Source organism: Podarcis vaucheri (assembly GCF_965113315.1).
Source record: "Podarcis vaucheri genome assembly, chromosome: 5".
NCBI lineage: Eukaryota > Metazoa > Chordata > Lepidosauria > Squamata > Lacertidae > Podarcis > Podarcis vaucheri.
This window is the reverse complement of record NC_138763.1, coordinates 101,807,014-101,833,694: the sequence shown is the minus strand read 5'-3', so window position 1 is coordinate 101,833,694 and position 26,681 is coordinate 101,807,014. Positions and strand designations below refer to the sequence as shown.

The following is a 26,681-nucleotide window of genomic DNA, read 5'->3' as shown; positions in this document are numbered from 1 at the left end:
AGAACTACGTACGCCACCTCGAGTTCCCTGTAGAAAAGATAACACAACCAAGCAGAAAGTTCTCCTGCACAAGCCCCTTTCAAGGCTCGTGTCTGTCACATTTCACAAGACAGGCAATTCCAACAGTTTGGCATTGCAACAGAGAAGGCCCTCCGGGAACTGGCTGCTACGAGATGTATAAGATGGGCAGGCGAAAGCACGTGCAGCAGGGCCTGATCTGTAGATTTCAGAGAATGGACAGGTTGGTATGGAGAAGGCAACTGACAGAATCATGGAATTGAAAGGGACCCCAGGGGTCACCTAGTCCAACCCCTGCAATGCAGGAATTCCTTAGGTCCCCAATTGCTTAGGTCCTTGTGTATGTTATAGTTGCAGCCTTTAATACCAGCTGAACAGAAGCAAATTTTTTTCCAGTGGTAGCCACACCATCATGGTAGTGTATTAACCCAACCTAAGGCCATTGGCTGCCCCATTGGGCAAGATGAGACCTTTGCCACAGGTGGCAGATTGTATGTGCATGAAGGGTGAATCAGTGCTCCCTGACACATCTGGCATTACTCCAGCCACCCATGACCGTTTTTCTTGCTCACAAGTCGCCAGCTGCTACTACTGCCGCCCAGACCCTCTCCCAACCCAGCAGCATGTGCCTTGAACCCTAGGCCAGCCAACAACCAAAAAGAGGCCCCATGGTTGCCCGTGCCTTGCTCCACAGCAGCCCTTCCTCGAAGGAAGACAATGTGGGCGAGGTGGCCCCAGAGAGTGCCTGCTCAAAGTTTACTACTGCCCAAGTTGAAACAACACCCTGTTCTGTGGAAGGACCTTATGTTCTTCAGACGGCATGAGACCTCGTGGGATAAGATGGCCCAGGAAGGCCTACAAGCGTCCATGACAGCTCACTGACTGATGACGTAGCGTTGTCAACAATTTAACTAGGAGGCTGTGCCTAGCGAGAGCAGGAGCAAAGAAGAATGGCCGACTGGGGCACTTTGCCTTAAATGGCACACCAAGCCTTGTCAGATCTGCTGGTAAATGTTTTCTAATGTATGACGAAGCAGACACTTACAAAAAAAATGAGTCCACAACTGCAGCATTTTGAATGTGAAATGCCCTGTTCCTGTCTATGTGTACACCACGCAATTAGTAGCTTTAAAAGATTTTTATTTGTCTAACATGCTTGACAGAAAATTACAACAACAATCCAGTTATGCCAAAATGAGTCAACACACCTGAAAATTTTCATGACCTCAAAAGCTTCTTAATGTCATTCATACATAAGAATGCACAATATTCCAAAGAAATATTCTCAGGGGGAAAAATATTCTTCAGAGAATATATCCTGACTTACATAGAAATGTTCTTGAGGCAAAAAAAGGAAAGGCCTCTTATTTTAATAATATGCTCCACCTCCTTTTTTAAGTGTTTCTGAAGTGCTATGAGTTATTGTAAACATTTTAGACTCATTTATCTGTTTCAGGAAGCTTGCTTATTTTATTTTCTGGGGTTGTCACTAGAAAACTTAAGTAAAGGTTTATTATAAAAATAGCCACATTAAAAGTTTGGTTGACAATGTAGAATTCCTTCATTTGGAGGAATGACAGTGTGGTGAAAGGCTGGTGCAAACTGGCCACTTGTCATAGTGGCTTTGCTTTTTCTCGCAACGGTGGCCAGAGATATCTGCCATCTACCTGCCATCTAGCCCGGTTTGCAGTAGCCTTTCTGTGCAAAGTTATATCTGCACATCCGATCTTGTGAGTAAATTTGATCCACAGTAATATATACTTTCAGAACACATAAGGTTGCCATAAAATGACAAGTCTTCTTTTTGCGCTCCATGTTCCATGGATTGCAACCAATCGTCAAATTGAGTACTGAACAAGCAACAAGTCTAGTTATCATTCTGTACCTCTCTCAGATTTGACCCTGAACTCCACATTCCTGAAGTTATGTGTCTATATAGTAATATAGTAGTTAAAATCCACATTTATGTTCCCTGTGATGTGCTCATGTGGATTGTTCCGCAGTACTTAAACATGTTTGGATCAGCTGCATGCACGCATATTTGCCAGCTTGGGTGAGTGTGGAATTGACCTTTGAGAACTGGGCTGCATGGGCAAAAGCTATGGCTATGGACACGGTAGTGGCTGAAAATGCAGCAAGTATTTCAAGTCGCATTTGCACATTGTTGTACAGACGGTTGCAGACAGTAGAACTTACTTCTAAGGAAATATGATTAGGTTTGCCCTGTATGAGATTTAACAGCTGCAGAATTCATTAGGGGTTTTTTGGGTAGGGGGCTTTTTAATTCCTGAGTTTACATTTAATTTAAACTACTTCTCTTTCAATTTTTTTGTGCTGTATACTGCATTTCGGTAATCTCCACCATAATATCACTTTCCATATTTAATATCAGATGGAAGAAGATTTTTAAAATTCTCCTATACTCGGTTTTACAAGACTGGAAGATTATAGATTTGAAAAGTATGTGCCATAATAATGTGCTTCTTTTGACCTCTTAAATACATGGGGAGTCATTTTATATCTGTAATAATAGTCCCAATAATCTAGCACAATTATATTTTCCCCTCACTGTGATTATCCTGTGAAACCAGGTTTAAATGAGCAAATGCTAGCATTTAACACACATGAAAACTGTAAACCTTCATAAAGAACCACTTGGCTGAAGAGTCATGTCATTTTAGTAAGTTCAATACAGCACATGGAATATACATAATGCATTGATTTCTCTTGATATAACATGGAATGCACACCCCTTTTCTGTATTAAAAAGTCTTTTTAAAATGATGAAATGTTAGATCTGTTGAAGTATTTCTAGAAGGCTGTGATACCAGATACCTCTGATGTCTGTCCATTCTTGCCTCTCCAGTTATTTCATAAAGAGAAAAGAAAAACATGTTCATAATTTAGCGTATGCTTAGTTTTTACATCAGCAGCTCTGTGCTGCTAGCCAATGTTTTACGCAGGTTGCAGGCTTCATACTTCTGTGTGTGATAATCATGTGTTCCTTGGAGTAGGCAAATCGATAACTATAGGTGGATTGAGTGGCTGGTAATTCACTGTACATGCAGAAGCATTCACGTAGGTGGTAGTTCCATCAGCCATAACTCCGTAACCTAGAATTTAAAAAGATAGTTGTTATTATTACTCAGTTGTACTTGTTAAGACATCTCATCAAACAAGTTTGCCAAGCATTGTAACAAAATCAAGTAAAAACAGAATAAATAATATACAGAATAACTGTGATTCTCCCCCCCCCCCATCACAGTTAAGTCTGAAAAATCCAGCTTGGCATATGATTCAAATACAAAAAGACTAGCACAATAAAATGCAGTACAAATCACACGAGCTAAAACCACCAGCCAGACCATATATAATCTCTCTTTTTTGGCTTCAAATTAACTTTCACTGGAGGGCATTAGGGAATCCGGGAATTCAAAACAGTGGTTGTTTTGCAAAGGCAGTAACAGCAATTCTAGCCTGATATTCTTCAAGTATTTTGACTCTGCATTTCATGAGGAAAAGAGCTTCAGCGACCACATCTAGGGTTCTGCCATGTCCTGACATTCAAAAAGAGTCAAGACTGGGTGGTGGCAGAAAGTGCAGTGGTGTTTTACATGGTGACCTCATTGCATCACACCCCATGACAAGGACTTTGTCACTACGTGCTGAAAAGCCTAAAGCACCCTTTTCTACTGAATGATGTCACTCCATCTATCTTCACCGGAATACATTGGTGCCTCGCAAGACGAAAAGAATCTGTTCTGTGATTCTCTTCGTCTAGCAGTTTTTTCGTCTTGCGAAGCAAGCCCATTGACGGATTAGCGGATTAGCGCTATTAGCGGCTTATCGGCTGATCGGATCAGCTGATAAGCAGCTTAGCGGCTTAGAAAAACGGGGGGGGGGGAGGAAAAAACCCCGCAGGAACTCGCAAGACATTGTCGTCTTGCGAAGCAAGCCCATAGGAAATTCGTTTTGCGAAGCACCTCCAAAACGGAAAACTCTTTCGTCTAGCGGGTTTTCCGCCTTGTGAGGCATTCGTCTTGCGGGGCACCACTGTATAAGCAAACAGCATTCTAACTTCCATAATGTTCAAAAACATTTCAAGAAGAAGCAATATAAAATACTGGCCACTGTCACCCAGGGGGACGGTGTCCAGGGAAGTCGTGTGGAGCTATGCTCAAATTCTGTTTCCTACGGTTTAAGTAGCTCTGTGTTGAAACCCAGCCCCAATAGCTTTCTTCTGGAGGCCATCTTGCCAAGGCCTGGGAACTCAGACCCTGCTGTGGTCTTCAGGGTGTGAATGAGGCCATTCTCACTAAACTGCCACTTGGCATGCAGGGATAATGTGGAGGTCCTTGGCTTCGGCTTGAAGGTCACAGCAAGGTCTGGACCTCCAGGTGGTGAACATTAGGACCTCAAGGTCACTTGCGTGCTCAAACAACCAAATCCATTTTGTATTATAAATGGACAAATCTGGATTAAACTCAGGAATGAACAATAGTAACACGTGTCAGTTGCCAAACCCCTGGTTTTGGAAGAGGAAATAGTTCCTATTCCTCTTGCATGAGGAAACAATGGAGATGTTAGGCTACTACTGTGCTTGAAGGAGGAGTCCACATTCCTGTTTCTTCCTCATTACCTGCCCTCAGTGTGAACTAAATGGCATTAAGGACTCAAAACATTAGCTTTCTCACATCACAAACGTTGGCTACAGCTTGTGGTTAGCGAGAAGAGATTTTAGCCAAAAGCCCAGGTTCAGATAACACAGTAAGCCAAATCTTAGCTGAACTCAGCACGGTGCAAGAGGAGGAGAAAGAGGAACAAAGCAACTCCTGTCTCTATTCTGTTTGTTTGCATGTCACTCTTGCAGATGTTGCTGGACTGCCATCCATTCCAGAGCTTCCTCTTCCCACCCCAGGCAACTACTAAGCTTGCTTTTCACCAGCCCTTATGAAGACACCCCCCTTTTTTATTTGTACTCTTTCATGTCCCTGCTTTTATCTTCAAGCGCATTTCCATGCCTCCTACTCCCTCTTTGTTTGCAGCCCCCTTTTGCTCCTATTGCCACCTCCATTCCTTTTCCTTCAGCCTTCTCCATATTCTTCTCAACTCCCCACTGGACACAGATCACCCCAATTTCCACGCTGCCTCTTTTCTACTTTATGGACTTACTTCACGATGATATGCATTACTGTATCTTTAAGATGAACGGGCTCTTAAGAGCAAACCTGTTCAGTTCAGTTCAGTTGATAGATCTTGTTCATATACGAGTCCTGGCTTATAAATACATACAAGAGCATGAGAAAGTTGGCAATACTCCTGCACTTTGTGAGACCTTTAAAAAACAAAAGGCTGGAAATGCCATGAATACATTGCAGGCTCCATCCTTCAGCCCCTAAGTAGCTGCGCTGCCTAGAAAGTTCAGTAGCTTTTCCTAAACAGTTTTTAAAGGGATGAGACTGAACAGCTGCAGGAGATAAGAATGGGGAAAAATGTTCGAAGAAACTCTGAGGGGGGGAGAGGGAGGGAGAGGGAGAATTTAGGATTTCAACAGCCCTCAATAAACTGAAACTGAGCCCTGGCTGAAGAATGAGCAGTTGGCAACAGCACTCAAATAATGGTGATTCTGTCACCATTTGAGGGGAGCAGCAGAAAATATATTTTCAGGTGGGACATTTTTGATAGGAAAATTTTTTTAGAGGGGAGAGAACAGTATGTTATTATTCCTCCCCAAGGTTCTATAAATGACAACTGCAGATGTAGCTTTGGTTGGTTGGGGGAAGATTTCTACTGCTCACAGCATGCAGACACTATAAAGAGTAGCTTGTTGTTCTAAGGCTGTCTATAGAACTTACTTGGGAGTTCTTCCCTGAGGAACCTGAACGTCCCAGGATAACATCTAACTTGCCGTTTCCTACTTGTTTTCTTTAAGTTCCTGTCATCTGCAATAAATAATGTTCTGTATCCTTTATCATGCTGTTGCCAAAGCAAACACTACATACTCACCAGTGCACTGTAGTGGACTATTTATGGGTAGTATTTGTGCTGGGACGCGGGTGGCGCTGTGGGTTAAAGCCTCAGCGCCTAGGGCTTGCCGATCGAAAGGTCGGCGGTTCGAATCCCCGCGGCGGGGTGCGCTCCCGCTGCTCGGTCCCAGCGCCTGCCAACCTAGCAGTTCGAAAGCACCTCCGGGTGCAAGCAGATAAATAGGTACCGCTTACCAGCGGGAAGGTAAACGGCGTTCCGTGTGCTGCGCTGGCTCGCCAGATGCAGCTTTGTCACGCTGGCCACGTGACCCGGAAGTGTCTCCGGACAGCGCTGGCCCCCGGCCTATAGATGTGAGATGGGCGCACAAACCCCAGAGTCTGTCAAGACTGGCCCGTTCGGGCAGGGGTACCTTTACCTTTACCTTTACCTTTAGTATTTGTGCTACAAGTTGTGACAGCATTGATTTGACTGGTTTTGCTGGCACAAAAGACTAATTATGCACATTGCAAGAGAGTCTATCTCAAGTATCCATGTGTGGAAATAACTGCTCACCCATCTGGTGGTGGGCGACATTTGCAGTCCCTGGAGACAAGCTAGTCTGCCGCACCTGGCCTGCCTTCCCGGCGCCACGGACCGTTGGGGTTCCCGCCCAACCCCTATTAAAACTGTCCAATCTGCGGTGTTGCTGGTGCCAGGGCCAGGTGAGCGAACCATGAGTGAGAAGGCTTCACTCCAGTCCGCTCTGGGGTTTTATAAGCAGGGCAGAGCCAGCGCTGGACGCGCAGTCAGCTCCAGAGCTGACATGCATGTGCCTGGGGGGAGTTGTGAAATGTTTATTTGTATGATCTAGTTGAGATTCCTGTATTGCAGGGGCTTGGACTTCCAACTCTACAATTCTCTGATTCTATATTCTAGCGCCATGCTATATTTCATATTGGTTTTTAAATTTCCTTGAGTTTCAAAAGGCTTGTGCTGTTAAATAAATTGACTTCAGAATCCATGTAACTGATTACTTATAATGTGATGTTCGTAACAAAAATAAAGGCACTATTGTTTTAGAAAAAGATAGATAAATATGTCAGATCAATTCTGGAAAAGGAAACTACTGACATTGTTTAGTAACTAGCAGACAGTTGCTCCTCCGGATCCATGTACTATGGCTTTTCTTTTAGAAATTTTAGGGACCTAAAGTGGACATAATTCAGGTGACATCAGGATTAACACAGTATGTTACAACCTAGGCCTTCGACAATGGTAACAGAAGTTGGACCTCTTCAATTTGTATTTGGTGGGGTCTGGAATCTAATGAAAGTCTGACCTGGAATTCAATCTATACACAAAAAGAGGCTTTCTGACCTTCATGGATGTGTCCAAAAACATGAAGACGGGGCTGTACTCGCCTCTGGACTGTATTCAGCAGCTCAACACAGCCCACTCTTTGCATCTTCTTAGGAACCCAATCTAAGAAACCTTTAGAATAAAAGATACAGTACAAAAGAAGAACAAAGAAAACAGATATTATCTGAGGAATTTTATAACCTGAATTTTAAAAATGCACAGCACTGAACCTCTCTCCCTAGTTCTTGTGACTGTGTCTCTATGAAGAATTATCTTTGAAAGTGCATTTGAATAAAACGGAATAATCAAACTATGCAAACAAAAGGGATTAAGACTAATCTTACTGCAAACAACAAAGGTGTGTGTGTGTGTGTGTGTGTGTGTGTGTGTGGTAGATATGGTTTTAAATAAATGCTAATAAATATTTGTTAACAAATGTACAGTTTAATATTAAACTAAATGTATAGTTTAATAAGCTTAAGACATATCTGCTGTTTTCCTGCATCCAGCTATTCTTCTGCTTTGAGTCCTAGTGAAATAAATTGAATACCAGCCATTATGTTCAAACCATGGTGCCTAATATCAAGTTCTCATGGAGTACAGGCAAACACCTAAAATGAATGGAAATGGACATTTGATGACTTAATGTATTGTGGCCCCCATGCGAGAAGAAAAGAGTACCTAATCCCATGCATAATATACTGGAATTTCTAACAACATTCCTGACAAGAATAAAATTATCTCAAGGTGGGGAATATTGTAGTTACTCTTTTTTAATCTTCGGAATAGAAGTGCTTAATCCGCAGTATAGCGCGCCATTTTTAAAGACTCGTTGTTAGTGCTGTGGTTCAGTAGGGTGAGAGAGTTGCCAGCTGAGGTCAGAAAATGACCTCTCATTTCCATTCTCGTTCCTATTGCCTCTTTGTGATGCTTACTATGTTAAAACAATGGCTAGAGCAGTGTTTCCCAACCTTTTTTGGGCAAAGGCACACTTGTTTCATGAAAAAAATCTCGAGGCACACCACCATGCCAGATGGGGAAAGGTCACTTTTTACTTATGTAAAAAAAAATAAAAAAATAGTAACAGCATAGAAGGTAATGGTTAGGCTAGCATCCCTCTTCCAAATATGCTAGGTTTTTATTTGCAGGGACTGTTCTACATGGGAAGGGGAAAGGAAAGTTAATAGAAGGAAAGGCAGGTGGGAGAGAAAGAGAAAGAAAGAGGGAAGGAAGGGGGGAAGAGAAGTGGAAAGGAGGGAGACCGAGGTGGGGGAGAAGTGTCTGGAGAGTTGCTCCAAAGTTTGGGGGGCCGTGGGGGTGGGCGCATGTCCCAGGAGGCGGAGGCCAGCCCGGGCTGGGAGCCGCGCCGCGGCCCGGGGGCGGAAGGCGGACCGTGGCTCCTAGGATGTGGAAAGGGGACGGCGGCGCAGGGGGAGGAGACCCGCACGGCTAGGGCAGCGGCAGGGGGAGGGGAGCGGGCCGGAGGCGGACGAGGGGGGCCGCGATCCCGCGCGCCGCAAACATGGCCTCCTTCCCTGCGGGCCCCGCCGAGCCCCCCGGCCGGGGAGGGCGGCGCACCCCCGCCGCCGGAGGAGAGCAGAGGCAGGAGGAGGAGGACGAAGGTGCTGCCAAGGAGGCGCGCCAACTTCTGCCAACTTCGGCGCCCGCCCCGTCGCCGCATGCTCCTCCCGGCCGAGAGCCAGAGGACGGCGGCGGAGCAGGAGGAGAAGGATCGGGTTTGGCGACGGCTGCTGCGTCCTCTCCAAGCGCGGGGCTGGCCTCCGCCGCGCCCGATCCTCCGCGCTCGCCGCGCTTCTTGGCGGAGCAGGTCTCGTGCGTGTGCGAGGTGCTGCTGCAGGCGGGCGACCCCGGCCGGCTGGGCCGCTTCCTGGGCTCGCTGCCGCCCAACGCCGAGGCGCCGTGCCTGGAGGCGCAGGCGGGCGAGAGCCTGGCCAAGGCGCGCACGCTGCTGGCCTTCCAGCGCGGCGACTTCGCCGAGCTCTACCGCCTGGTGCAGAGCCGGCGATGGGATGTGGGAGGGAGGGAGCTCGCTGCCCCGCGTGTGCTCGCCGCCGCCGCCCCGCCTCTCGCCGCCTGACTCGCCCGCCTCCCTCCCACGGAACACAAGGCAACGTTCCGCGGCACACTAGTGTGCCGCGGAACACTGGTTGGGAAACACTGGGCTAGAGACTGAAGAGCTACTGTGACGGAGCCTTACGGTAAGGAAATGAAAACATGCAACATCATAAGTGTAACATTTACCAGTTGCTGGAAACCGCAGGAGGGGAGAGGGCTGTGGACTCTGCTTGTGGACTTCCCATATGCATCTGGTGTGCCACTGTGAGAACCGATGCTGGAAAAGGTGAGTCTTTAGCCTGAGACCCAGCAGCCTCTCCTTAATGCTCTTGCGCTTTTTCTGCCAGTTTCAGCCATATGGAAGGTTTCTAACCAGAATTCTGTGCACATTACCTACAGCATGCCAAATGCTTCTGTTCAGTTTTGTGTTCTGCTGGGACTAGCAAAGCTTTTAAAAGTTATCTATATGGTGCTCAACATGCAAAATAAATATAATAATAATAATAATAATAATAATAATAATAATGGCATATAATCTAAAACAGGGGTGGCCAACTCTCAAGAGACTGTGATCTACTTTCAGAAGGGGTTCGGCTCAAAATTGTTGAGCTTTTTTTCAGGAGGAGGAAAGCCCCGGTTTTTTAGGGGTTAACCTTTTTTAGGGGGGAGTTCTGTTTTGGGGATAGTTAAAGGATAGAGACAAAGGGATAAAGTCACTCAGAAGAGTATCGCTATGGATCAAAACAGCTGCACAGAGAAAGCTCCATCTTCCCTTCCAGAGATCATACAACAGTGGAGGGTGGGGCGAGGGGGCGTGGCAGGAATCAGTTTTAGGAAAGGGAACTGGAGATCAACCGCGATCTACCAAAACCTCACGGGGATCTACCAGTAGATCGCGATCGACCTGTTGGACATCCCTGATCTAAGCAACCCTCAAATCAAAGGCAAAGTTTGCGCAAAGTGCTGCAATACATATTAGATTCTTCATGCTTCCACTTGTTGCAAGAGGGTGCACAGGGTCTTGTGGAAGTGGAAGAAACCGTTCTTTTTCATTTCGCTTTTCTCATGAAATCCTCTCGCACAAGGTACAAAATGGCCATTCTAGGAGCATAAGAAGAGCTGTGCTGAGTCAGTCTTGCAGGCTGATCTATTCCAGTATTCTGCTCTCACAGTGGCCTACCAGATGTCTGTGAGGAGCTAGCATGCAGGATCCTACCCACTTGTGATTTCCAGTAACTGGTATTCAGAGCCACACTGCCTCCGACGGTCGAGGCAGAACATCACCAGCATCACCCTTCCGCCAAGGACAAGGAAGGGAAAGTTCATAAGGGAAAAAACTATCTCCCATATAGAATGTCCTGAGCAGCAAACAGAGACTGAAACTCAAACCACGGCTGGTTCAGTGGCTGGAAATAGTTAATTATAAATAAGCCTGTCTGTAAAGACAAAAAGTATTTCCACTTCAAAAACTTTGCAAACTAAAATCCATGAAATTAACTTCTCCATTAAATTAAGCATTATTTATGTTGAACATGTTTCTGTTTGCATGCAATATCAGCCTTCTGAAGCTTTCCCATATGTTTGCAGCTTATTATGTACACCTGACTACACAAACTAAGAATAATTGATTACACCTAGCTAACAATTAGAGATTGCTTTAGATTCCCCCTTCCTCCCCTATGCTTGGTTACTTGAAAACGGATCTGTAACTGGCAGGAAAGTATAAATCTTTGTCACCAACAATCAAACAGACTGTTTGATAAAGACATAAAGGAGAAATGAAAGCTTGTTTAAAAACAAAAGACAAAAGGAGTAAAACTCCCCCCTAGAGAAAAGAAAGAATTTTGAATTAGGCCAGTGATGGATGTAGAGATTTGTTCATATTGTATTCTAACTTGAACCAAGGGCTCAGGATGGCCTCCTATGCACTTTAAACAATTCACTTTAAACAATGCACTTTTACTCAAAGTAAAAATCCACTGGGTCCCAACAAGATCAAAATATTCCTGCCTAACCACCTTATTAGCAGCATAACCCCAGGCATGTAAAACTAGTTATAAATGGATATACTTGTAGGAAGTGGTGGCAGAGAAAAGGCAAAGTGCATTTCTGTGGGCAAGTGAGCACTGTGGTTGAGGATTCTGGTATTTGAGGATTCTGATATGAACTGATCTGATCCATACCTCCCCCCAAACTAGATGGGAACTTAGTTATTTCACTGGCATTTGCACTTCCTGAATATTCTGGCAGCTTTTGTTTTTCCTCATTTAAAAAAAAAACATGGATTTTGAGAGGAAAACACTTAGAAAGCCATTATTTAAAAACTTTTAAATGTTGATATGAGCATTCTTAAGCAGTACCATCTTTAAACTCACAAGTGAAACATGCATACAAGATAATTCCAAAACTGGGCAAATCACTAAAGCTACAAAATTCATGATTCTGGGATAGCTCAGTTGGTAGAACATGAAAGGGGGTTAGACTACATGTCCTCCGTGGTCCCTTCCAACTCTATGATTCAATGATTCTATGAAAGTGAAATTTCTTGATTAGGATCTGCAAATCCCTCATTCCTTCTCATCAATGAACATGCCTTTAGAACCCCTGATGCAACTTTAAGCAACCAATTTCATCAAAATATCATGGGTATTCTGGAGGGAGAGTTATGATAAAGTTTTAAACAAGTCAAAAATCCTCACGAAGACTTTTTGCCTCCATTCCTTCCACTTAAAAAGCTACCTAGCTTGTTGGAATGAGTAACTGCCCCCCCCCAGTTACTGGGGGGCATTAAAAGGGTATTTCTGATGTCAATTTTCTAGGTTTATTCCAGACGTTTATTACTGCTTCCCTAACTTCATTTGGCAACATATCTCCTGAACTTTTCCCCATATCTATTCATGATGAGGACACGATATCACTATTTGCTGTCACATTCAGTGAGACCTTCAGCACTCAATGAGTTTTCAAACCTGAATACTTCCTTGCACCACTCAGGTTCGCTACAGCCATACACTCTTGGCCATTCCTTTCATACTTCCCAAGCTCTCATCTCATTCTCCAACTTTCACAATGAATAACAAAGACTACAAGGATTTTGGGTGGGCCATTTAGCTTTAATCTCTGGGGCTTTGTTAACTACAACTAAGCTTGTATCTTCACAGGTACTTCTAACATTATTTCTGGAAAGTTTTTAGTTATAAAAGAACTTTGCAGTTAACCTCTTTGGCTTAGGCTCAAAGCTGTCTGTGATTTAATGTAAGGAGCAGGATTCAAGTCAGACAGCCTGTTGCAATGTCATCCCATGGGCCCTATAGAGAAGAAATAAGCTGTCACTGGAATTATGAAACAGACAGCCGCTACATCTTATTGGAGTCTATAATAAATCTAATGTCACAGAGCAATAACCATCTCCAATGCACTTTCTAGGGTGCCCTGCTGAAAGTCCCCAAAACTTTCAACAGTGTTGTAATTTTTTTTTTGCGGGGGGGGGGGGAATAGTAAGACAGCGAATTTTCCTCTTTTTACAAAGCATAGGGCACCATAACTGTCAGCTCATTAAAGTACGTCAACAAGAAAAAGAGATATTAATGGAGCAACTGTTGCCACCAATAATATTTTGCAGCTAGGATAAATTATAAGCAACCTGTATCGATCAGGAAATTTAAGAAGTCTCAACAAAGATTCAGAATGGAATAATAACCCATTTCCAGAGGTCTTTCCTAACACTTAGGAGTTAGAGCATTATCTAGCTTTATACTCCATTGTTCAAAATTAGTGAGTTTAAGCATGTAGGCGAATATCTCCTATTGACGTACCGTATTTTTCGCTCTATAACACGCACCCGACCATAACACGCACGTAGTTTTTAGAGGAGGAAAATCTGTAGGCATGCCACCCGTAGGCATTCCCTCCATAACACGCACAGACATTTCCCCTTGCTTTTTAGGAGGAAAAAAGTGAGTGTTATGGTGCAAAAAATACGGTAAGTAGGAGCTCAGTTGGTGGAGCACGAGATTTTTAATCTCAGGGTTGTGGGTTCAAGCCCCACGTCAAGCTAAAGATTCCTGCACTGCATAGGGTTGGTCTTGATGACCCTTTTGGGTCCCTTCCAACTCTACAGTTCCATAATATTATGATTATGATTAATATATCCCACCCATCTGACTGGGTCATAATAAAACATAATAAAAACATAATAAAACACCAAACATTATAAACTTCCCTATACAGGGCTGCCTTCAAAGGTCTTCTAAAAGTTGTGTGGTTACTGACATCTGATGGGATTCTAAAGTGCTTAACTCTGGAAGTTCATATATTATCTTGCTCACATGCATTCCCTCCCATCAGATGTCAAAGCGATAAACAACTACCTGACATTCAGAAGACATCTTAAGGCAGCCCTGTTCAGGGAAGTTTTTAATGTGTGATATTTTAGTGTTTTTTGGTTTCTATGGAAGCCGCCCAGAGTGGCTGGGGAAACGCAGTCAGATGGGCGGGGTACAAATAATAAGTTGTTGTTGTTGTTGTTATTGTTATTGTTATTATTATTATTATTATTATTATGCATTCATTCACTAATTCTTGGAATCTTGGAAGATAGGCTGGTATTATTGTCATCACATTGCAAATGGAGGGCTGAGTGACAGTGTCATGTCTAAGATCATACAGTGAGTTTATGGCTGAGATGCACTTGGAACTGGGAAAGTCTAGATCATAGCTCATGTTACATGAACCACTATATTACACTAGCTTTTAAATATGCAGGCAAGCTGAAGTATGGGAGGTGATCCAGTTTTTCAAGATAAACCCGTGACTCCACAGCTCATTACAAAAAGCTGGCATTCAGTGAATGAACATCTTCTTGTGAAAAAAAAAACTGCATCCCACACCTGGAGTACTGTGTCCAGTTCTGGGCACCACAATTCAAGAAGGACACTGACAAACTGGAACGTGTCCAGAGGAGGGCAACCAAAATGGTCAAAGGCCTGGAAACGATGCCTTATGAGGAACGGCTAAGGGAGCTGGGCATGTTTAGCCTGGAGAAGAGGAGGTTAAGGGGTGATATGATAGCCATGTTCAAATATATAAAAGGATGTCACATAGAGGAGGGAGAAAGGTTGTTTTCTGCTGCTCCAGAGAAGCGGACACGGAGCAATGGATCCAAACTACAAGAAAGAAGATTCCACCTAAACATTAGGAAGAACTTCCTGACAGTAAGAGCTGTTCGACAGTGGAATTTGCTGCCAAGGAGTGTGGTGGAGTCTCCTATTTTGGAGGTCTTTAAGCAGAGGCTTGACAACCATATGTCAGGAGTGCTCTGATGGTGTTTCCTGCTTGGCAGGGGGTTGGACTCGATGGCCCTTGTGGTCTCTTCCAACTCTATGATTCTATGATTCTATGATCCCATTCTCTGAGGAACATGAGCTGATTTTGCTGCACATGACCTTTGGAAACCTCCCAATTCTACAATTCTATGATTCAAAGCATGTTCATCAAACATGTGAAGACTTCCAGGCATAGGAATTCAAATGTTCCAATGAACATACACATTGGGGATGCAAGGTTAGCATATATTTTATGTGTGTGCTTTTGGAATGCCTGAGCTCTGCATGCATCTTTGCAGTATAGCACATATTGCAGACACCGCAAAGAAACAAAATCTTGTAGCAGAACTTCACACTGCATAAGCAATGTGTCACTATAGTTTTCCTATTTCATTGTTATAATCTTGGTTATTTCAATCATTAAATCACTAAAGCGTCCTGTAATTATTTATTTATTATTTTATTTAATTAAATTTGTATATCAGTCTATACTCATAGATCTGAGGGTGCTTCACAACATAAAATTCTAATACAGTGGTGCCTCGCAAGACGAAAAGAATCCGTTCTGTGATTCTCTTCGTCTAGCGGTTTTTTCGTCTTGCGAAGCAAGCCCATTGACAGATTAGAGGATTAGCACTATTAGTGCTATTAGCGGCTTATCTGCTGATCGGATCAGCTGATAAGCAGTTTAGTGGCTTAGAAAAAGGGGGGAGGAAAAAAAAACCAGCAGGAACTCGCAAGACATTGTCGTCTTGCAAAGCAAGCCCATAGGAGATTCGTTTTGCGAAGCACCTCCAAAACGGAAAACTCTTTCGTCTAGCGAGTTTTCCATCTTGCGAGGCATTCGTCTTGCGGGGCACCACTGTACAGTGGTACCTTGGTTTACAACCATAATCCGTTCCGCAGATCCATTTGTAAACCAAAACAGGTTGTAACCCAAGGTGCGCTTTTGCCAATGGGGCCTCAAAAAAATTTTTTGTTCGTAATCCCCCCCCCCAAAAAAAGAGGGTTGTAATCCAAAAAAAGGTTGCAAACTGGGACACGCACTTCTGTGTTTGACGTGTTTGTAATCCAAAACGTATGCAAACCAAGACGTATGCAAATCAAGGTACCACTGTATAAAAAACAGAAATGAGGACTGCAAGCATGAATGGAATACTGTTTCACTCTAAAGCATTGCAGAATCACACCCCTTTAAACCCACACATTCTAAGTGGCAGCAGAATCTACAAACTATTATTTGCAATGACACAACACAGATAAATAATGATCCGAAACATTTTTCAGTGTTTTCTTACCAAGAGGTGGTCCATGTGTTATAAGAATATCTATTCCATCTGGAATTAGGTTCCATTTCTCTAAAAGCGCTTGGCCTCGTGGAAGATTAAAGCCCCAGCCATAAAACCAAGGTTGCCTGCCAAAAAAGGGAGAGATTTTCTTCAGTGCTATATACACGTTGGATTAGTCAGTTAAGACCAACCACGAAACATTCCGTTTAACTTTGTTCATAATGGATACAGGTACATATTCTGGGTTGCACGGCTTGGGGAATATTCCTCCAAGCCGTGTAAAACAAATGGAAAAGTTTGCATTGTGGTGTAGTGTGGTGTGTGTGTGTAGCACACAATTAAGGAAAGAATTACTAACAGCACCTATTTTGGTTTGTGTACTTTATATATGTGGACAGGTCAATTTCTGTTCTCTCAGTTTCTCATTTGTCTAATCTTAAATTCAGTTCTACACATTTCCATATCAGTTTGTGAATACTGGGTTGAAGTGAGAGTAATGAAAACACAGCTAAGAAGCTCAAATCATATACATGACTGACACCCTTCTTTGGAAATTAAACCAATGTCCAGACTTTAACATTCAAAAACCTTACTTACAGAAACTTATAGTTGTAGATGAATTAGAACATAATATTTAAATGCACATGCTTCTCTAAGCATGGCCTTACGGTCTCTTCTTCTAACTTCCAAACAACTGTATTTTCTTCTCTTTCCAGAGCTCAGCACTCGACCTCCTGTTTCTCAACTAGGACATGCCTTGCAGATCCTATGAGAGATTTCCACTTTTACCTTCTTCTGCAGCTTTGCTCCGTTTCTTTCAAGCAGAGAAGATGCGCTCCAACACTCTATTCAACTTAGCAGTGTTCACGGCTAAATTCTAAAATACAGCAATCTTGCTTTACATAATCTCCTTCACTAGATACCTCCCATGTGACCAACTTTAGCCAAACACATGAGAACAATTCAATTACCAACCAAATTTAAACACAGAGTAATCCATACGAACATTTACAATTTCAGTGTATTAAAATATTATACTGTTTTGCATTTTAGTGCAAATTTATCCTAATATACAGGGATATATGCAATTTTGCCTGTTTCACACATTATTGCAAAGCAATGTTACCTAACACATTTTTGTATGTTATTTTGATTGATATGTGCATTTTATGCACTCTTTAATTTAGCATATATGCACTTTGTATTTGGCTGGAGCACGCCACTGCAAAATTAAGAGACGCAGAAATTTTAAGGGATGGCTGTGTTTTAATTGTGTATCATTTCAGAAAGTGAATAGATTCACCTTTACATGCAAACTGAATAAACTTTCTCCTCCCATTCCTGCTTCAGAATAACCCGTCAAACCCAATGTAGCTTACTGAAGAAAAAACTGGGAATTCTAATGTGAGGTAGCCATGGTGAAAAATGAAGTAGCGCTGCCTATGCTGGATTAGTTTTTTTGTTTCTGGCTCCACCCACTGCCAGTTTGCAGACCTTGATGGATTATCCTTGAGGCAATACAGCCCTGGAATATAACAAGGCATTGGGAGGGACTCAAGTTTTCGTATCCTACAGCATAGCACTATTACGTGACAAACTGACCTTTCCCGACTTGCCTTTTCTATAGTTATTCAAGAAACATACACCCGACCCTCCTACAGCAACTCCTCAAGTAATACACAGCTAAATAGTTGCCATCCAACCTTATGAACATTAACCTGGAGATTAGGGGTGTGCAACTTGTTGTAATATCAGCCTGTTAATGAGTCAAACAACAACACAGGATAATTTGGTCCCTGCACAGGGTCAGATTAAATGTGTGCTAAATCAAAACCTATTTTACTGCTATTTTGTAAAATGTATTTAGCAATATAGAAGAGTAAGATCCTTGCCAATTATTAAAGCTGTACTGGAAACAATAATGTGTATTAAATTATACAGAACTCTGTCCACAGCTTAAATGTTTTTAATAAATTAATTGGCCATGCCTGCTTAGCCTGCTAAATTATCTTATTAAAACAAATACATCAGTTGATATGGTATTTAATTAAGATAGCAGTTTCACCTGTAGATGGCATGTCCAACCATTTTTAATGGTCCGTAAGGCAATTGCCTAAATCGAGATGTATATTAACAGCAATGTCAGCAGCACTGAAGTTCCTATTGAAGGGAGGGGGGCAGTTCTAAGAAGAATCTGATAAAAACAAAACAAAAAACTAAATCTCTGGTTTCCAAAATTTGAAATTAACAACTAATCTTTCCAATTACTCAATTACTAGTATATAACGTTTTATTCTGGCATTTGATATGCTAATTATTACTATTCCAATCCTTCATATTCAAATATTTGACTCTGAAGTTACTATTTTAAACTGTGTTCATTATGTAAGGAAGTTAAAGGGATTGCAATCTCAGTAATTAAAATTTATCACTACAGTGGCAAACAATTGCTTCCTGGCAATACTACAAGTAATGGAGTGTGGGGTTGATACTCTTGAATGTGTTTGTGGGTTTTCATCTTTCTGCTGAATGGGGCTTTTGCTATATCCCTTACAGAAGGAACAACAAACAACAGACTGTTATAATTTAATAAGTTTTATGATAATTGCAATGTTAGTGCTTAGCAATATAGGCACATCAACTACACTTTTACAGATGTTACTTTGGAGAAGGCTTTACACTACTTCCTTGCAACATCAACAAAAGACAGAGAATTCTTTCAAGAAATGCTCTGAACTATTCTTTGTATACTGCACGGCAAAGACAAAAGGAAGTGCCCCTGAAGCTGCAATTTATCTTCTTCCACTACTGATGAATTGCTAGTGCTTTCAGAAATTAACGTGTTGTCTGCAATCTTTCTGAAGCTTTTTTCATATTTCGTGTGTGTGTATTTTGGAATGTTTGTAGAATACTGCATTCCAGGAGCTATTATAAATGCAAACTAGCCTGAATATAGAATAAATTTATTTGAGAGAATAAGTTCCAAGTTACTGGTAGAAAAGAAATGGCAGAAATGCTCCAGAATGCTTCTCCCCTCTTTTGAGAACACATATTCTCTCTCTGATCATGTCACCCCCTTTATAGTCTTTGTAGTTTTTTCACTTGGAAGTCCTTAATGTTAAAGTTTGATATTCCATGACTATCAGAACTACAAGGTTTTACTGAAGACAGATGTGAAAACTATCCCTCCCTACTCCTGTTTCCAGTCCTCAAAAGTTCTAACTAAATTCTACTGCAGATGGGGAAGAGACAGGCATATGCAATACATACAGGGTTAATATTAGTGCATGATCCTATTTTACATACAGAAAGATAATCTAACAGGCTTCCTCTTTTATAGCTATAGAAAATATGAGCTATAGAAAAGCTCATAAATTAGTATGTTAAGATAGGAAATATGCTCACCAATATTTACTTATTTCCATTTTCACTTCTAGACCACCATCCCTCCTGCAAAAATTTCAATAAATCATGCAAAATACAGCCAATTACAAACACACACAGCTGCATACCAGCATCAATCCGTAACAATGAAATGAACTCATAAGGAAATGGAAAACTAGGTTTGAGGCTCAAAATCACAGCTGCATCAGGAGGGAATTCCACAAATGAGGTGCTGCCACAGGTAAGACTCTGTATCTTGTATTACGGCTTAGCAGGCTGTCAATGGATCAAAATTTGCAGGGCCTCTCATGCACATCTCAGAGCATGGGTTGGCAGATACTGGAGTGGCACTCCCTAAAATATATGGGCCCCATGATATTTAGGGCTTTATATACCAGTGCTAACACCCTGAATTGGCCCTAGCAGTCAGTGTAGTGGTTTAAGAATCATTACTATATGATCCCTTTCACTACATAGCATAACAGCCAGAACATCTCCATGACTAGCCCCATAAAGGGCACACTGCAATACTCCAGTGTGACATTGCTGGAGTGTGGAGCACTGAAGTCAGGCTATCCTTGTCCAGGAATGACCATGGCTGGTGGAGTTGGGCACAGGCATTCCTCACCAATGGGCCTTCGGTGACAGCAGCGGGTCAATGAGCCCCCCTAAGCTACACATCTGCTTCATCAGGCGAAATATCTCCAATTCCCAGACATTATGAGTTACCTGTATTATCAGGATTCGGTCTCAGCTTAATGGCCCTCATCTAGCCAATGCCTGTCTCCAGAAACTAGTCCAGCACTTTGCACAGCCTCTCCCAATTCAAATGGAATGGAGAGAAAGAGTTGGGTGTCATCCACATACTAGTGACATCCGGTGCCAAATCCCTGAATGATTCTTTCCAGCAGCTTTCATAGATGTCGACTAGCACGGTGGATCCTCGTGGGATTCCACAGCACAAATGCCATGGGGTCAAGCAAAAGTTCCCCAATGCCACTTTCTAGGAATGGACCTGCAGCGAGGACCAGTGGTCCAACTCCAAACCTGCGCTGCTCCAAAGCAAATGGTATCAAAAGCTGCTGAGATGTCTAGGAGAAACAACAGAACAGCGCTTCCCCCCTCCCACGCCACCCATCTCTCTCTCCCAATAAAGGTTATTAATCAAGAGCAACCAAGTGTGTTTCAGTAGAGAATTCAAGACTGAAGTCAGACTGAAACTGTTTTAAACAATCATTTTCATCCAGGTATGTCTGAAGCTGATTAGATACCAACCCTTCAATCACCTCACCCAGGAAAGGAATATATGCAACAGGGCAGTACAACTAAGGGTCCAGGGAGGACTTCTTAAAAAGGGGCCACCCCACCACTGCTTTGAAGGCTATGACTCCCTCCTGCACTGAGGCATTGGCACTCCAAGGATCCACCCAGTCAATCCATACTGGGGATGTGTGAATATAGCAACATAAAATGCAATATACTACCTTTACATTCATGAGTGTAGTACATTACATTCTTTTCAATGAAACTATGTCTTTGTGAAAGACAATTCAAAAGTTGTCAGCTCTATAGAGAACTTGGACAGAGGTTGTTTCTCCTTACGCATGAATAGGTGTATACTATCCTGTCATCCTCTCAATTCCAGATTTTCAATTATCACCTTTCCCCTTAATTTTCTCCTTCTATAGTGGCAGCAACAATACACAATCATACAGCCCAGAACTTTTTTAAAAAGGAATATATTAGATAGTGGCTGCTTTTCTTTTTGGTTGCACACAAAACATTTCAGATAGACACAATGATGGCTGGTTCACACAGTAAGTCAGCAGTTGCCTTGCACTACACAGACTGTAGAAGTCTACTTGTGTGAGCAGAATGGTATGAGATTCCTGAATTGATGTGAGTTCCTTACTCCTCTTCCATGGGAAACGCCCCAAACAGGTTTCTATCAGAGGTGGATTTTGGCCAGAGCTACTGGTTCTGCTGCACTGGGAACCGACACTACAGGGTGCTGCAGGGATTTGCAACTATAACATACTGAATTAAGTAGAAAAGAAGGTGAGAGGTGGCACCAAATTTTGGCCTTGCACAGGGCACCATTGAAATTTTAAAGTCCACCACTGTTTCCATGTAGACTAAGGCATGATGAAAGGTATGTGCTGATTTTTTCAACTTTCAAATTACAAAAAATGATGGGTGCTAAAAATTTGAAACAAGACTTGGAAATTCAAAATATATTTTGGTTAAATTAATCTAATTTAGTTTTGCTTTGTTAAATTGCATGGAAATCATTAAAAATGATTTCACGTACATGGAGTTATATTAATATTAATATTTATTTTTATTATTTAGCATTACCTGACATTTTCAGAAGGTAAAATTAAAATCCTTTGGTTTTCCAAAAGCACTTTATGTGTTTCTTCATCCAACATGGACTTACCAAGCTAAATGTCTAATCACAAACATAATAGCAAATTTGAATGCCTCACATCCAAAACCATATTTTAAAGAACTCTCATTGAAGACATTTGCAAAAATTAAGTTTCACTATTTAAAATGGCATACAGGTGGCATACACTATTTAAAATGGCATAGTAGTCCAACCTTATATTTAAAGCAACAAGGGACTGAATGTAAACGATTGAACCGGCTGGCAGAGGAGAGATGTGTGACAGACACCCCCACTTAAGATGGGTGCTGGGTAATGTGACTGATATTCTGGATGTGTTAATAGATAATAATAAAAATCCTGTATTACGCAGCAGAGGTCTACAACTGACAATTTCAGATTTCACAGCAGCAAGGTGTTGCACTTCAACGAGGGCTGCCCAGTGTCCACGCAGAGCGTCAAAGCATGAGGAGGAATGTCTGGAACAAAACTATATGTTTATTTAATTACACTGTAATTAATACTTAAAGACACGAACCCTTTTAGAGAAACTTTTAAATGGCACTGCTTAGCTATCTGTACAACATCCACTCAACCCATTCTAGGATTCCAAATCCTTAGGGAACCAAAACTGGGTTTCCCTCCCTGACCCCACTCAGATAGTTCAAAACCCCAACCGCCTACACAGACACAGTTAGTCCCTCTCCTACTGAGAGTCTAATCACCATCTGATTCCAGGTCTATCCCACTGGTTGCCAGGTCACCAGGAAGTGGACAAGTGGTGTCCACTCACTTTGAACTTGAGACAGGACTATGGCCCATTGCCTCCTGACCTCCCTCAGAAGGCACAATCATTTACATGCCCCAGGTGACTGGCAGGTCAAACAGGCCAGTGGGTACAAAAGGAAACAGGCAGCCTCAACACCTGGCCTATTAAAAGCTATTAAAAGGTGGGCTCTATAGCTTGAATGTCAGGGGGCTTTTCGAGTGGTTTTTTGACCTATTGGAGAATGGCAAGGGTGGGGTGAGAAGCAGTCCAAGGTTGCTCAATCTCAAGCCCTTCCACTGGAGAAATTGAGAATACGTCATGGGGGCAGATCAGGCTAGTTTCAACCACATTTAGGGGACTAGCCCAGTCCCACTGACCGCATGCCACTGAGGTGGACCCAGGATCTGTCCATCACAAGATGTTCTATTCCATTCCTGCTCTATGCCCAGAATAGAAACACTATAGGCTGCTACAGGATGGGCACAGTTCTCCATCCCTCCACTTGCAGCCAGGAGCAGAATGGTCATTTTTATTTTTGCAAGCAAGTAACATTTGTGGATTGTTTTGCCAGACTACAGTAGTCAGTGACCAAAGTATGGCTGGAATTATGACCATTCCTTAGCCTGAAATTGGCTTCCCTCAAAATTGTCTAAACAAAGCTTCACTTTCATTACATATTTCAACAAATCTGAAAAAATGAGCTTTTAATGAAAATATAATCCTGCTGTTCTATTGTTTTCCCTGCCGTTAGTTATGGGAACTGTGTCAATGAATGTCTTTGCAATGTACAAACAGATTCCCAGTGGATTTCCAGTGGACAGTGCTCATCCAAGCCCCACTGAATCTCCTGGGTGCATCTTCTGATGCAAATGGTGATATGGATTTGCTTGCAGGATCATCACATGCTATATTTGACTAGGTGCCCCCAATTACAACTAGATATCTATAGATAACATTGGAGTTTTGGGTGCATTTTTAAAGCTGATACTGGATAAACATATGGAATAAGGAATATTCCAAAGTTATCATATAGAAAAGGTCAAATATTGGAGAAATCTGTAGTTACAGTAAAGTATAACAAGGGAATAAATATAACCTCTATTTTTTCACACCACTGAAACTGAGGGTTTCATCGGTCCTAAGCAATACATGCAAAATCCCACTGCTATCATTTCCTCCATTAGTCCTAATATTCATAACCCACATTTTTCTTCTTAGAAAATGTGTTTTCCTTTATGAATAGAAATGATCAGCTTATTATGGGGCAAGAAATGTCCATCCTTCTCTTCCCTTGGAACTGTAGTATATATTAGGATCCGCCGAGTTATGGAAGCTGAAGCTGTTCTTTTATGCAAAGGTAGCGCTAAGGCTAAGGTTTGCCATTATTCTGTCTCTCTTATGATAATCTCAAACCAGACCAAAATCTGGCTAGAAAGATGAAACCCTAGAAAAGATCTGGTGCACGAGACTCGTGTTCTTTCTTGCCTTTGGAAAGATACCTCTCCACACACTTCATAGGCCTAACAGACACACATTCAAAACCATTCTAGGAGTATAGCATTGAGGTACCTTTTCGTGAATCATTATAAAAAGTCTTTAAAATGTAGAGTGTAAAGAAGGAAACTATTGTTCTTTGTGCACTGTAACAAAAAGGGAGATTGTTACAAGAAAAGAGTTTGCAACCAAACATCAGGAAGAACTTTCTGACAGTAAGAGCTGTCTGACAGTGGGACAGTCTCCCTCGGGAGTAGGTGGACTCTCCTTCCTTGGTGCTTTTAAAACAGAGGTTGGGTGGCCATCTGTCATGGGTGCTTTAGTTGAGATTCCTGAATTGCAGAGGGTTGGACTAGATGACCCTTGGGTTTCCCCTCCAACTCTACAAATCTGTGATTCTATGAATAATCCTATGACACCCCCTCCTCCATTTAAAGATGATTTAAACTGCAATCCTATAAAGTGTCTACTCACAAGGCCCATGCTTTAAAACACCATGTCCAAACACACTTTCTTTTTGCCCCAGAGCTTTCTCCGTGTAAACCTGCTACTTAATGCTGAAGTGCAACAAACAGCAATTTGGTTTTTCACAGATTGCTGTTTGCTCCGATTCAGCTTTAAAGTGCAGCCCATGCCTGGAAAGCATGCAGGAAAGGTAAGTGTGGATAAGCCCCAAGTCCTGCTGACATGAATGGGGCTTACTCCCATGTTTGTGGGTTTAGGACTGCTAGCTGGGGCTGATGGAAGTTGGAGTCCAGTGACATCTGAAGATCCACAAGATCCTCACCCCTAATTTAGATTTCCATGGAAAGCCTGGAGGCATTAAACAGACAAAGGATGTTGTTGTGATGCCAGAAGAGATTAATGGATTAGCGATCAGAGACATTAAGAGGCAACTGGAGATGGCACAGAGAAAGGGTCTAGCGCACAAACTGAGGTGACCAGAGAAGACAAAGCTTCTAAGCTCTTGGCAATTGATTTGGAAAAAGAACAGAAGACGTGGAAGAAAAAGGATTTCCCCCTATTTCCTCAAAGCAGGATGAAGCATGATGGGACTGGAATATATAGAACTGAGTATGGTTTAATGAAGACACAATAAGCAAATAAGTACGGACTATTACACTATTAAGATTTGTTGGAACCCTTGGGGAGAAATTCATCACATTGGATTGGAGAGGGATTATTTTGGGCACTTAACGACAACAATAATTGAAGTACTTATGTACTTTTAGTATGGGAAAAGGCGAGCATGAAGATGCCTGGCATGAAGATTGAGAAAACAACCCCTAGCAGATTGAGAAAAAACTGGACATTAATACAAGCTAGATGTCATCCTGGAGGGCATACTTTGAATAGAATCATAGAATCATAGAATCATAGAGTTGGAAGAGACCACAAGGGCCATCGAGTCCAACCCCCTGCCAAGCAGGAAACACCATCAGAGCACTCCTGACATATGGTTGTCAAGCCTCTGCTTAAAGACCTCCAAAATAGGAGACTCCACCACACTCCTTGGCAGCAAATTCCACTGTCGAACAGCTCTTACTGTCAGGAAGTTCTTCCTAATGTTTAGGTGGAATCTTCTTTCTTGTAGTTTGGATCCATTGCTCCGTGTCCGCTTCTCCGGAGCAGCAGAAAACAACCTTTCTCCCTCCTCTATGTGACATCCTTTTATATATTTGAACATGGCTATCATATCACCCCTTAACCTCCTCTTCTCCAGGCTAAACATGCCCAGCTCCCTTAGCCGTTCCTCATAAGGCATCGTTTCCAGGCCTTTGACCATTTTGGTTGCCCTCCTCTGGACACGTTCCAGTTTGTCAGTGTCCTTCTTGAATTGTGGTGCCCAGAACTGGACACAGTACTCCAGGTGTGGTCTGACCAGAGCAGAATACAGTGGCACTATTACTTCCCTTGATCTAGATGCTATACTCCTATTGATGCAGCCCAGAATTGCATTGGCTTTTTTAGCTGCCGCGTCACACTGTTGGCTCATGTCAAGTTTGTGGTCAACCAAGACTCCTAGATCCTTTTCACATGTACTGCTCTCAAGCCAGGTGTCACCCATCTTGTATTTGTGCCTCTCATTTTTTTTGCCCAAGTGCAATACTTTACATTTCTCCCTGTTAAAATTCATCTTGTCTATTTTTGCCCAGTTCTCTAATCTGTCAAGGTCGTTTTGAAGTGTGATCCTGTCCTCTGGGGTGTTAGCCACCCCTCCCAGTTTGGTGTCATCTGCAAATTTGATCAGGATGCCCTTGAGTCCATCATCCAAGTCGTTGATAAAGATGTTGAATAAGACCGGGCCCAAGACAGAACCCTGTGGCACCCCACTAGTCACTCTTCTCCAGGATGAAGAGGAACCATTGATGAGCACCCTTTGGGTTCGGTCAGTCAGCCAGTTACAAATCCACTGAGTGGTAGCATAGTCAAGACCGCATTTTACCAGCTTCTTTACAAGAATATCATGGGGCACCTTGTCAAATGCCTTGCTGAAATCAAGGTAGGCTACATCCACTGCGTTCCCTTCATCTACCAGGTTTGTAATTCTGTCAAAAAACGAGATCAGGTTAGTCTGACATGACTTATTTTTCAGAAATCCATGCTGACTA

General features: G+C 42.5%; 1 protein-coding gene across 3 annotated transcripts in view; it reads right to left on the bottom strand.

Annotated features, from left to right (window-relative positions):
* Positions 1–1,141: 1,141 nt before the first annotated feature.
* MPPED1 (metallophosphoesterase domain containing 1) overlaps positions 1,142–26,681 on the bottom strand; it is a 91,010-nt gene continuing 65,470 nt past the window's right edge. For all 3 annotated transcript variants that reach the window (XM_082223303.1, XM_082223304.1, XM_082223305.1), the window contains exons 6-8: positions 16,043–16,158; positions 7,363–7,476; positions 1,142–3,131 (exon numbers count right to left, since the gene is read on the bottom strand). In XM_082223303.1, coding sequence (XP_082079429.1) covers positions 3,013–3,131; positions 7,363–7,476; positions 16,043–16,158 — 349 coding nt within the window. In that variant the 3' untranslated portion in view covers positions 1,142–3,012. The remainder of the gene's footprint in view (positions 3,132–7,362; positions 7,477–16,042; positions 16,159–26,681) is intronic.